Source organism: Mesoplodon bidens, assembly GCF_964165515.1.
Source record: "Mesoplodon bidens genome assembly, chromosome: 1".
Classification (NCBI taxonomy): domain Eukaryota; kingdom Metazoa; phylum Chordata; class Mammalia; order Artiodactyla; family Ziphiidae; genus Mesoplodon; species Mesoplodon bidens.
The window spans coordinates 201458889-201472507 of NC_138176.1; the positions used below are offsets into that span (position 1 = coordinate 201458889).

The 13619-nt window shown below is 40.7% G+C and overlaps 1 protein-coding gene across 4 annotated transcripts in view; it reads right to left on the reverse strand.

Annotated features, from left to right (window-relative positions):
- The window catches only part of MARCHF1 (membrane associated ring-CH-type finger 1), a gene marked incomplete at its 5' end in the record, with an annotated part of 458172 nt that overhangs the window by 93027 nt on the left and 351526 nt on the right, over positions 1–13619 (reverse strand). For 2 of the 4 annotated variants that reach the window (XM_081242016.1, XM_081242015.1), the window contains 2 exons: positions 2932–3675; positions 3954–4033. In XM_081242016.1, coding sequence (XP_081098142.1) covers positions 2932–3675; positions 3954–4033 — 824 coding nt within the window. The remainder of the gene's footprint in view (positions 1–2931; positions 3676–3953; positions 4034–13619) is intronic. The other 2 variants (XM_081242018.1, XM_081242017.1) reach the window with 1 other exon arrangement.

Here is a 13619-nt window from a genome sequence, read left to right on the forward strand (position 1 = left end):
CATGCCATTTGTTTCTCCCTTTCATTCCCCTTTACCATCCTCATCCTACTCACCCCGAAGTAGAGAAACAGCAGAAAGGCTGCTTCAACCACATCACCACTCCTCCTCCTCCATCTAGGTCCCTTCCCAGTACATCATTGGCGTCACTGTGACTACTCTTACGAGTTGTTCTTCATCAAGCCTATTTGATTTAGCAAAGGCTGTTCTACATTATTTTTTTACAGTGGAATCTTCTTTTTTTTCCTTAAAGGAATGTTATATAGAACCCCAACCCTCTGGTTAAAGATGCGCTAACGGGAGCACAATTGCCTTGATCTGTCCTCGGCAGCCCCTTTGGCACCCAGAGGCTCAGCAAGGCAGTTTGAAAACAGGGATGCACCGAACAGAGTTAAGCTCCTTGGAAAGACATGCATGTTTTCTTCACAATGTCTTTTTAAAAAATATTCTAGTTATCCATCTATGCAAACCTTCTAACCTAGTCACACAGTTCACAAAGAGTTCCCGGGTGCACAGTGGCATTCCCTAGTCCCCGCCTGGGCCCTTGCCTTGAGGGCCTAGATGCAGGCTGTGCATCTCTGCCAGGCTAACTGCTCCTTTTCTCAGCCCCAATCCCACCTCTCAAGGGGTTCCTGGATTATGTCAGCTCTCAGCAATTTTTCTTTCTTCAAATTCCTGTGGTATTCCTCTTCTTAAATTTACCCTGTGCGATCTTGAACATTCATCTTTTCGGGTATACATTTGATTTCTTCCACTAGAAAATAGGCCACTTAAGGGAAGAATCAAGTCTTTCTGCCACTTTATCCTCAGCTCCCAGTATAATATACGGCTCATAGGATTTGCTTAGTGGGTATATTTTGACGATAACCCACAGTAAGAAATGATAACTATAGGTCCATCGATCTCACTTTCATTAATAGAAGTCTATGTTAAATATCCTGTCTTTGAAAATGTTCCTCCAGAGAAGTGCTTTTAACTTCAGAGAGCCGGCCACTATGACTTTAACTACAAGCATTACATTTTTCTCCAACTACCGTTAAGCCTACAACTAGCTTTTCTGACTCTCTTTCATTAAATTACTCTGGAAGTAGATTTGGAGAATGACCACAGATGTTTGTGATTGGGGAGTTCTTCATCTAGACTCGAAATAGTGTTTTAGTCCATCCCCAGACATTTTAGCAAAGTCACACTTAAATCATAGTCAAAAGATTACAAGAGGGCTTCCCTGGTGGCACGGTGGTTGACAGTCTGCCTGCCGATGCAGGGGACATGGGTTCGTGCCCCAGTCCGGGAAGATCCCACATGCCGCGGAGCGGCTGGGCCCGCGAGCCATGGCCGCTGAGCCTTTGCTCTGCAATGGGAGAGGCCACAGCAGTGAGAGGCCCACATACCACACACACAAAAAAAAATTACAAGAAACTTACTCGTATTAGTATCTAAGTGAAATGGTGTCACTTCTGTTTTAAACCACTTAGCGTGTTTTACAGGGCCCTCTCCACCCCTCTAGCCTCAGCTCCACCACCTGTCCCTCCCTCCCCCCCACCCCCCACCCCGCCAGCAGCATTCGGCTCTCAGTTCCCTGGAACCCTACTGGCCTGCTGCCTGGACGGCTTTTCCTGCTCTTTCCTTGATCAATTCCTGTTATGCTTGAGCCTCAGTCAGCTTGTCACTTCCTTAAGAGAGTCCTTCTCTGATCTCCCAGCATAGGTAAACCTTCCTCATTATACGCTCCTACATTCCTTATCACAATTGTAACTAACTGTGAAAGAGCTTTCGTGTCTGTTATTCCCATCAGATTGTAAGCTCTAGATGTCAGAGACCCTACAAATCTTATGCACTGTAATAGTTTCAGTGCCTGATGGATTATAAACGCCTGAGTGAATAAATGAACGAACATTTTATGAATGACTATTTCATAAAACTTTCAGAGGAACAAACCATTACAATATTATTTACATCCAGAGCTTAATTCTCCTTCTCGTCCTGCCCTGAATGAACATAGGAAGTGTTCTCTGGGTCACGTGATTCACACAAAACATACATGTTTTATAAAGTAACTTCAACTTTCATAAAAATAAGCCCCCAAAACCAAGCATTATGCAACAAAAACATCACTTGCTCCCAAACAGAATCCAAGCAGCTTAAATGATTAGGTATAATAGGAAAATCCAAAATATTTGTTTTGTTTAACATTGTCTTATTTGTGCATACTAGCCTGGATAGTCACATCATTCTTTTAAATTTAAGTTATTTTGAAAATTGTATCCAGTCGGGTAAAAAGTGCAAACAAGCAGTCTCATAGCTATGAATTGTCTACACATTGAAACCTTTTAGTACACAATTATCACCAAAGTTAATGTGGTCTCCTTCCCTGAAGGCCCCAGCAACCCCGCAGATACGTCTGTGACTTGTTTCTGTGCCCTTTCAGTCTCAAATTACCCTGCTGAGTCAGATAACTGGAGAACAAATTAGCACCAACTGCAGAGGAAATTTTTCTGATACAAAAATCTGACCTTAAACCCCCCAAGCGCTGAATATCCTCTGTCAGAGTGCTAACAGTTCACCAGATTTGCACTGAAGAGTCTAAAGTTTCATGCTCTCACTCATGTTTCCTCCACAGTCCTTGTCTTACCGAGAGTAGGGACAGGACTCAATTGGTTTGTCAGTTTTTTTGACCAGGATAAGTCATTATTCAGTTGAAAGAAGGGGGAGGGGAAAATCTAACTGTATTCTGGAACAGCATTCAAACCCATGGATACTTGTGCATTGTTCTTTCCAGCCCTTTGCTTGTTTTATCACCCTATATCCAATTGGACAAATAACAGTATGAATAAAGGTTATGTTTTGAGGGTAGGTGACACACACAACACACGTAATTCACAGCAGGAGGAGATATATTTGGATGTAATCAAGTCTTTCTCTGGACTGACTGACCTGCATGCTTTTAAATGATCAGACCCATCCTGGTAGGTGACAGGAGGCTTCTGAAGGAATCCTGCATCCTCCACAGGCTTGCCACGTTCTTTGACTGCCAGCATTTCAGTGCTGGAATCTGTCTCTGAAAACATTCTCTTGACTGTTTCATTTTGCCCAGGCCTGTGCAAGAGCCCAGGATCCCTGTGGTGGTACCTGCCTCTGCTTTCCTCATGCTTCCTTGAGGGTCTCTTAATGTCAGAGGACCGTCTCGGCAGGGAAACACTGCATCCTTGGTATGTTGTGCCTTTTCCTCTGTGGAGGTTTAAAGAGTAGGTCTCACACTCGGTCAGCTCCGGGCGCTTTTTACCTTTGGATCCCAAATGTACTGGATGGATTTCATTAGGAGCGGAAGACTCATCCAAGCTTCCACTTGGTTTCTTATTTCTCCTTCTCCTAGACAGGCGGAACTTCGCTTGGGCTCTTCTTTTTGCGTGAATCCAGTGACTCTCATCGGCGGACGAAGAATCTGAAGAATCTGTGTCAGTCTCACTGCATCGGTGGCTGGGGATTTGGAGGTGAAAATCCTTTCTTCTCCCTTTCACTTGTTCTTCTGTGTGCTTGTACCTCAGAGCAGCCCTCCTCCTCCTCCTAGGCCTCTGTTTTACTGATTTCTTACCAGACTCCTTCCTAGCAGGGCTCAGCACCACGACAGGGGTGCTTTGCTCAAATGAGCCTTCTGACATGTCATGTAAGATGGCAGATCTAGACAAAGCAGCAGGCGAAGGATGGAGAATGGGAATGGAGAGGAAAGCCATGGGAAAACAGAGAGAGAGAACGATGAAAATGATAGCACTGACCCAAAGTTGGTAAATACAGATCAAATGAGGGAAATGCACTAAGGGAGAAAAATGAGGCTGGTATAAATTATCCACGGACAATGTAAGGCAGAGGCAAGAGTCACACAGTCTCAGCAAACACGGCAAGAGTACAAAGCACTGGTCTAAAAACACACCAAACGGAATCATTCGCTGGGCACTTACCTGCAGATGTCCTGAGTGGATGGACAGACAGACAACCGTGACTGGCTCCTGGGAGCTGTCCCTGTGGTCGGGCTGCTTGCCTGGAGAAACAAGTTAGATAATTTGGCATCTTGGTTAAGGTAATACATGGTCGATATCTTGCTTTTTTTCCACATATTTAAAAAATTACAACAAATGTGGCTGCCGGTCATGTTGCTCATAAGGCAGCTCACAGGATATAGGAAGTCGGAGGGCCGGTTTTGCAAAAGTAAAACTGATTTGAGGAACTTGGAACAGCTGAGATGCTGTACCACTTTGCTGTTTCTTCATTTGTGAGAGAGGAAGATGATTCCAGAAGTTCCTATTCTATTTACTGTAAACTTTTGAGGGGAATGGCTCAATTTGCCTTGGGAACGAATAGGCAACCCTTGAATAGCCTATGATAGAAAGGACACAATGTCTATTATGTGACAAGGAGGATCATAATCCGGGAAGCTTAAATAATCAAATAGCCCTTAGACTGCTAGATACTGCCTGGGGTTAACATTGCCACTTTAAGGCCCTATGAGATGATATATTTAAAAACACTTCATAATATTTAAAAGCCTGCAGTGATTATTATTATTTCATCATTGACACTAATAAAATCTATCCATTGCAACATTACTGAACCTTCATATCTTTTAACCTAAGATAAGAGAGCCTGAAATTATGCAGATTTTTGGCACAAATTTGAGTCCATTTCATGAAACTCCTACCTTTGAAGCACAACATTTTCTTCACTATTTTGACTTATTTAACTGTTGTATTTAGTAGACAATAATGACAAATCAAAAGCTAGACTGTATTGAGAATTTACTGTGCGTAAGGCACGGTGCTGTGGTTTATCTGCTATCCCTTTAATCCTTACAATAATCTCACAAAACAGAAATAGTAATAACTAACAGTTTTGAGGGAATATTATGTGCCAATCACTGTTCTAAGTAATTTTCATATGTTCATTCATTAATACTCACAAGAAGCACATATGGCACATACTAGAATTATTTCCATGTTACAGATGAGGAAACTGAGAAATTGATGCTGCTCCTTGCTAGTAGGTAGTAGAGCAGGGCTTTGGGTTAGAAATCCTGCTCCTCTATCTGCTCTCATTCCCACCTAGAAAGGCACCCCTCTCCTTTACATAGAGGTAACTGAGGGAGTCCCAGGTCCAGATTTAGGCCATTCTGACTAAACAGATGAAGTTGCCACCAAGAAAGTAATAGTAAAGGTAGAAAGATTAACCCCAAATTTCAAAGTAGTTCTAAAAATCTCCATATTAAAGATATATACATAGAAATCAACTACAAGAAAAAACTGCAAAAAAATTTTAAAAATCACCTAGCCATGTGGAGGCTATACAATATGCTACTAAGCAACCAAGGTATCACTGAAGAAATCAAAGAGGAAATAAAAAATACCTGGAGACAAATGAATATGGAAACACAATCATCCAAAATCTCTGGGACTCAGCAAAGCAGTCTAAAAGGAAAGTTTATAGCAATACAAGCCTACCTCGGGAAACAAGAAAAATCTCAAGTAAACAACTTATCCTTACACCTAAAGGAACTAGATAAAGAAGAATAAACAAAAGCCAAAGTTAGTAGAAGGAAAGATATAATAAAGATCAGAGCAGAAATAAACAAACTAGAGACAAAAAAGAGAAGAAAAAAAAGAAAAGATCAATGAAACTAACAGCTGGTTCTTTGGAAAGATAAGCATAACTGATAAACCTTTAGCCAGACTCATCAAGAAAAAAAGAGAGGGCCCAAATCAATAAAATCAGAAATGGAAAAGGTAAATTACAACCAACTCCACAAAAATACAGAAGAGCATAAGAGACTACTATGAACAACTATATGCCATTAAAATGGACAACCTAGAAGAAATGGGCAAATTCTTAGAAATGTACAATCTCCCAAGATTGAACCAGGAAGAAATAGATAATATGAATAGACCAATTACCAGTAATGAAATTGAATCCATAGTTAAAAAACTCCCAACAAACAAAAGTTGAAGAACAGATGGCTTCACAGGTGAATTCTACCAAACATTTAGAGAAGAGTTAATACCTATCCTTCTCAAACTATTCCAAAGAAATTGCAGAGGAGGGAACACTTCCAAACTCTTTCCATGAGGTCAGCCTCACCCCGATACCTAAACCAGACAAAGATATCACACAAAAAAGAAAATTCAGGCCAATATCACTGATGAGCACAGATGCAAAACTCCTCAGCAACCATACTAGCAAACTGAATCTAACGGTACATTAACAGAATCATACACCATGATCAAGTGGGATTTGTCCCATGGATGCAAGGATTTTTCAATATCTGCAAATCAATCAATGTGATACACCACATTAACAAACTGAAGAATAAAAACCATATGATCATATCAATAGATGCAGAAAAGCTTTTGACAAAATTCAACATCCATTTATGACAAAAACTCTCTAGAAAATGGGCATAAATGGGAATATACTTCGACATAATGAAGGTCATATATGACAAACACATAGCTAACATCACACTCAATGGTGAAAAGCTGAAAGCATTTCCTCTAAGATCAGGAACAAGACAAGGATGTGCACTCTTGTTATGTTTATTTAACATAGTTTTGGAAGTCCTAGCTTCTACAACCAGAGAAAAAAATAATAAAAGGAATCCAAATAGAAAAGAAAGAAGTAATACTGTCACTGTTTGCAGATGACATGATACCATACATAGAAAATCCTAAAGACAACACCAGAAAACTAATAGAGCTAATCAATGAATTCAGTAAAGTTTCAGGATACAAAATTAATATACAGAAATCTGTTGCATTTCTATATTAATAATGAACTATCAGAAGGAGAAATTAAGGAAACAATCCCATTTACCATCACCTCGAAAAGAATAAAAACTGGAATAAAACTACCTAGGAATAAAGCTACCTAAGGATGTAAAAGACCTGTACTTGGAAAACTATAAGACACTGATGAAAGAAACTGAGGATGACACAAACAGATGAAAGATATACCACGTTCATGTATTGGAAGAATTAATATTGTTAAGATGACCATACTACCCAAAGCAATCTACAGATTCAGTGAAACCCCTATCAACATACCAAGGGTATTTTTCACAGAACAGGAACAAATAACTTTAAAATGTGTGTGGAAACACAAAAGACCCCCTATAGCCAATAATATCTTCAGAAAGAAGAACAGAGCTGGAGGAATTAGGTTTCCTGACTTCAGACTACACTACAAAGCTACAGTAATCAAAACAGTATGATACTGGTACAAAAACAGAAAAATAGATCAATGGAATAGAACAGAGAGTCCAGAAATAAACCCATGCACTTATGATCAATTAACCTATGACAAAAGAGTCAAGAATATACAGTGGAGAAAAGACAGTCTCTTCAATAAGTGGTACTGGGAAAACTGGACAGCTACATATAAAGAATGAAATTAGAACATTTCCTCACACCATATATATATATATATATATATATATATATATAGATAGATAGATATAGATATAGATATAGATATAGATATAGATATAGATATATAAAGCACAGGGGCTTCCCTGGTGGCGCAGTGGTTGGGAGTCCGCCTGCCGATGCAGGGGACGCGGGTTCGTGCCCCGGTCTGGGAAGATCCCACATGCCGCGGAGCGGCTGGGCCCGTGAGCCATGGCCGCTGGGCCTGCGCGTCCAGAGCCTGTGCTCCGCAACGGGAGAGGCCACAACAGTGAGAGGCCTGCATACCACAAAAAAAAAAAAAAAAAAAAAAAAAAAAGCACAAAAAACCCCAAAAAAACCCTCAAAATGGATTAAAGGCCCAAACGTAAGACATAAACCATAAAACTCCTAGAGGAAAACACAGACAGAACACTCTTTGACATAAATTTTAACAGTATTTTTTTGATGTGTCTCCTAAAGCAAAGGAAATAAAAGCAAAAATAAACAAATGGGACCTAATTACACTTAAAAGCTTTTGCAGAGCAAAGGAAACCATAAGCAAACAAAAAGACAACCTTGAATGGGAGAAAATATTTGCAAATGATATGACAGATAAAGGGTTGATATGAAACATACAAACAGCTCATGCAACTCAACATCAAAAAACAAACAACCTGATTATAAAAATGGAAAGAGGACCTGAATAGACATTTTTCTAAAGAGGACATTCAGATGGCCAACAGACACATGAAAAGATGCTCAACATCACTAATCATCAGGGAAATGCAAATCAAAACCGCAATGGTGTATCACCTCACACACAGCAAGACGACTATCATCAAAAAGAAAACAAAAGGCAAGTTTTGGAGAGGATGTGGAGAAAAGGGAACACTCCTACACATTGCAGCCACTGTGGAAAACTGTATGGAGGTTTCTCAAAACACTAAAAATAGAATTACCACACATGACAGAGCAATTTCACTCTTGGGCATACATCTGAAGAAAACAAAAACACTAATTCAAAAAGATACATGCACCCCAGTGTTCACAGCAGCATTATTTACAATTGCCAAGATATGGAAGCAACCTAAGTGTCCATCAATAGATGAATGGATAAAGAAGATAATATTCAATGGAATATTAGTCACAAAAAAAGAAAATTTGCCATTTGCAAAAACATGGACGGACTTGGAGGGTATTATGCTAAATGAAAGAAGTCAGACAGAGAAAGATAAATACTGTATGATATCACTTCTATGTAGAAACTGAAAAATAAAACTGACTGGTGAATATAACAAAAAAGAAACAGACTCAGATATAGAAAACAAACCAGTGGTTACCAGTGGGGAGAGAGAACAGGCAAGGGACAAGATAGGGGCAGGGAATTAACAGGTACAAACTACTATGTATAAAGTAAGTAAGCTACAAGGATATATTCCACAATGCAGGGAATACAGCCAATATTTTATAATAACTATAAATGGAGTGTAACTTTTAAAAATTGTGAATCACTATGTTGTACACCTGTAACTTACATAATATTGTACATCAAATATACTTCAATTTACAAAAAGCTAAAAAAAAAAGAAAGAAAAAGGTAAATGCAGATGATTGTGGGATCCAGAGGAAAAGAAACTAATTCTAACTCAAAAGGTTAGGAAAACTTCAAGAGGAGGTATGGAAGGCTGAATAATACATCCCTTCACCCCAGCCAAGATGTCAACTTCTTAATCCCTGGGATTTGTGAATGTGTATCCTTATATGACAAAAGGGACTTTGCAGAGGTGATTAAGTTAAGGGCCTTGAGATGGGGAGATGGTCCTGCATTATCCAGGTGGGCCAGGTGTAATTAGGAAGATGCTTGTAAGAGGGAGGCAATAGAGTTAGGGTCAGAGAGAGAAGACGTAAGGATGGGAGCAGAGGTTGGAGAGAGGGGAGATGCTGTACTTCTGCATTTGAAGATAGAGGGAGGGGGCTCTGAGTGAAGGAATGCAGGCAGCCTCTAGAAGCTAGAAAAGGCTAGAAAATAAGTTCTCCCTAGAGGGTCCAGAAAAAATGCAGTCTTGCTGATATCTGGATTGTAGCCCGGTGAGACCCATGTTTGACTTCTGACCTCTAGAACTATAAGATGATACGTTTGTGTTGTTTTAAGACAAGTTTGTGGTAATTTGTTATAGCGGTCACAGGAAACTAATATAGGAGGTAACATTTTAGCTAAGCTTAAAAGGAAAGAAGGAGTTATTAAAGAAGAGATTAAAAATATTCTAGGCAGAGGAAGCAGTGTCCTGACAGGGAAGGATGGCATCCTCAATGCGTTCTAACAAACTGATCTACATCTGTGCACTGCTTTTTTAAAAATTTATTTTACTGAAGTACAGTTGACTTATAATGTTGTGTTAATTTCTGCTGCACAGCAAAGTGATTCAGATATACATGTATATTCTTTTTTATGTTCTTTTCCATTATGATTTATTGCAGGGTATGGAATATAGTTCCCTGTGCTATATGGTAGGACCTTGTTGTTTATCCATCCTACATATAATAGTTTGCATCTGCTAATCCCAAACTCTGAATCCTTCCCTCCTTCAGCTCCCTCTCCCTTGTCAACCACAGGTCTGTTCTCTATATCTGAGTCTATTTCTGTTTCATAGATAAGTTCATTTGTGTCATATTTGAGATTCCAAATATATGTGATATTATATGGTATTTGTCTTTCTCTTTCTGACTTCACTTAGTATGATAATCTCTAGGTCCACCCATGTTGCTGCAAATGGCATTATTTCATTCTTTTTTAGGGCTGAGCAGTATTCCACTGTATATATGTACCACATCTTCTTGATCCAATCATCTGTCGATGAACATTTAGGTTGCTTCCATGTCTTGGCTACTGTGAATAGTGCTGCTATGAACATAGGGGTGCATGTATCTTTTTTGAATTAGCATTTTGCCTGGATATATGCCCAGGAGTGGGATTGCTGGATCATATAGTAACTCTGTTTTCAGACTTTGAGGAACTTCCATACTGTTTTCCCTAGTGGCTGCACCAATTTACATTCTTACCAACAGCGCCGGAGGGTTCCCTTTTCTCCACACCCTCTCCAGCATTTGTTATTTGTAACATCTGCACCCTTCTGACTTTTAACTTTCTGAGTCTTTTCTGTCAACCCATGAACACTGTGTATTTTTAAAGCCTTTGAACATCATGTTTGGACACCAGTCCGTGTTCGATTATCTCCTTCAATATTTGTATTAAAACTCACTTATTTCAAGTTTTCTAATGTAGATCAACTTCATATCTACCCATCGAAAGCATAGCCAGTTTTTGTAAAAATAGAAGCATTTCTGTACTCGAAACAGTGAGCAGTAAGTTTTGTTAGATTGTGTACCGTTTATTCCACGTACACCCATTGAGGTTCATAGGAAGCTGTGCATACAGCAGGCACTGAATAAAGGCCAAATGTGTGAAGTTTGCTCCTCATTCTGTTTTTAAAAAAGCAATGCACCGAATGCAAAACAGACAGCTAGTGGGCAGCAGCCGCATAGCCCAGGGAGATCAGCTCGGTGCTTTGTGACCACCTAGAGGGGTGGAATAGGGAGGGTGGGAGGGAGACGCAAGAGGGAGGAGATATGGGGATATATGCATACATATCGCTGATTCACTTTGTTATACAGCAGAAACTAACACACCGTTGGTAAAGCAATTATACTCCAGTAAAGATGTTAAAAAAAAAAGCAATGCAGCCCCAAAATGACCTTTGATCACTGATGACGTGACTATGAATGTGAAACACAATATGATGAGCATCATAATGGGTATCCATGGCTACTTAATGGTGTATTAAAACCAATTCCAGGAAGTTGCACAGGCAAAGGTACTGCAGTCGACATCATCATGATAAAACAAACTTTATAACCTCAAGGGTCTGGGCAAATGCATGTTCTGCAATGGGAAGGTAATATATCCATTAATAATAACACAGAACATTAAAAAACATGCAGCTTTCCTTTGGAGAGAGTTCTGGTCCACCATGACACTGAATCAAATAACATTTATACCTATAACCCTGAAGGATTTTGAAGGGAAGAAACTGTTCCTTGAGGCCGCTCAAGAGTCTTCAAATAGCTCACATCCGGTGTTCGTCTGTACATATTGAGCAGGCAGTTGGGCTACTGCTGGAGCAGATGCTGCCAATGCCTCCCTGGACCTTTGCCCTACCCTGAGTTCACTTGCCTGTGGACTGGTCCCCACTTGATTTCTCTGCCTGGGTCTTTCCTGGTACCACGTGCACTTGCTGGGCTGCACACAGGCACAGCCTGGGAGTGTGGGATAAGTTAAACCCCTGGGGACAGTTCTTGGTTTGGAGTCAGTGGATAAGTGCCCTGGCTTATTCCATCTTCCCAGGGGCAGTTCTGAGAGGTGGCTACCAGAGTTTCTCAAAACTCAAAAGGTCCTGAGCTGGATCAAGGCCCATTTGTTCACAGCTCATCAACACACTCTTTATTGGCATTTCCCCTTTCTCTGTCTTACTTTTTTTATGCCTTGTGTGCTTCCCAGAAAAACTACCTGCACCTGACAAAGCACCTAAATTGACGGGAATCTATTTGACCAGCTGATGGATATGAAATTAATCTCAGCTTGTGTCACTTTTGATTCATTTGCTCAGCAAACATGAATAAAGATCTATCATGTAATCAACACAATGCTGAGTTCTGGGAATAAAGAAATGGATGGCATCCTGACAGGGCTTCTTGTTTAGTGAAGAAGAGGTGTAAGTGAACAGGCAATTTTAATACAGTCTAGGGTATCCTGATAGTATAGTAGTGGGAGTTCTGATGAAGGAAGGGCACCTAATGGAGGGTGGAGCAGAGATTTAAAGGAAGTGTCCCAGAGAAGAGAAAAGCTCACCTCAAAAGTGTGGTGTGGGGGGCTTCCCTGGTGGCGCAGTGGTTGAGAGTCCGCTTGCCGATGCAGGGGACGCGGGTTCGTGCTCCGGTCCGGGACGATCCCACGTGCCGCGGAGCGGCTGGACCCGTGAGCCATGGCTGCTGGGCCTGCGCGTCCGGAGCCTGTGCTCCGCAACGGGAGGGGCCACACCAGTGAGAGGCCCGCGTTACCGCAAGAAAAACAAAACAAACAAACAAAGTGTGGTGTGGGGCTTCCCTGGAGGCGCAGTGGTTGAGAGTCCGCCTGCCGATGCAGGGGACGTGGGTTCGTGCCCCGGTCCGGCAAGATCCCACATGCCGCGGAGGGGCTGGGCTCGTGAGCCATGGCTGCTGAGCCTGCGCATCCAGAGCCTGCGCTCCGCAACGGGAGAGGCCACGGCAGTGAGAGGCCCGCGCACCGCAAAAAAAAAAAAAAAAAAAAAAAAAATGTGGTGTGGGTCATGTGGGTGAGGACCGTCCAGGCGGGGAGAAGGGTGTGTCAGAGCAGAGTGGGAGACCATGGCTTATTATGGGAACCACAGAGTTTAGTAATGGCCGGAGGGAAGGTGATGAGGGAGATAGGAAGTGATACAAAGTCAGGAGAAAGAAGTAGATGGAGGTTTTATATGCCACATTGAAATGTGTTGGATGTATCCTCAAATAAATGGAAAGTCACTGAGATAATCAGCAGCAAATGGAAATGATTAAATTGGGGCACTAGAAAGCTCACTTTGGCAGCTGAGCATTGGAAGGTCCAGAACTGACTATAAATAGGGAGAAGAATTAGGATTTGTTATATCCAGGATACAGCGGGGAAGGAGGAAAGGAAAAGTTAAAGCAATACCATCCCAACTGGTTGTTTTATTTTTAAGTATGATAAAAATTATTTGAAAGATCAGCTGAAAAAAGTAACATGGGGAAACATCTAGGAAAATTCTTTAATAAGAGCTAAGTGAAATCAGAGTACTTTTACCAAATAGCAAACATAGTGTGAAGCTTCAGAAATAAGCATATGTGGGTGGCAAAGATACATCATTAAAATAGAAATGTATTTATCTATATATCTATCTTTCTATACTGTAGTACATAATAAAGTTGCATTTCAACTTTTCCGTGGGAAAAGGCTAGGTTATTAAATAAATAGCATGGGCAAAAATGACTATAGTCATTTAAAGCTTGATCGCTTCCTTACCATTTACACTAAAGTTTATGTGAATGAAAGACTTAAATGTAGTAAAATAAACAATAAAAGTATGAGAAGGAAACATAACT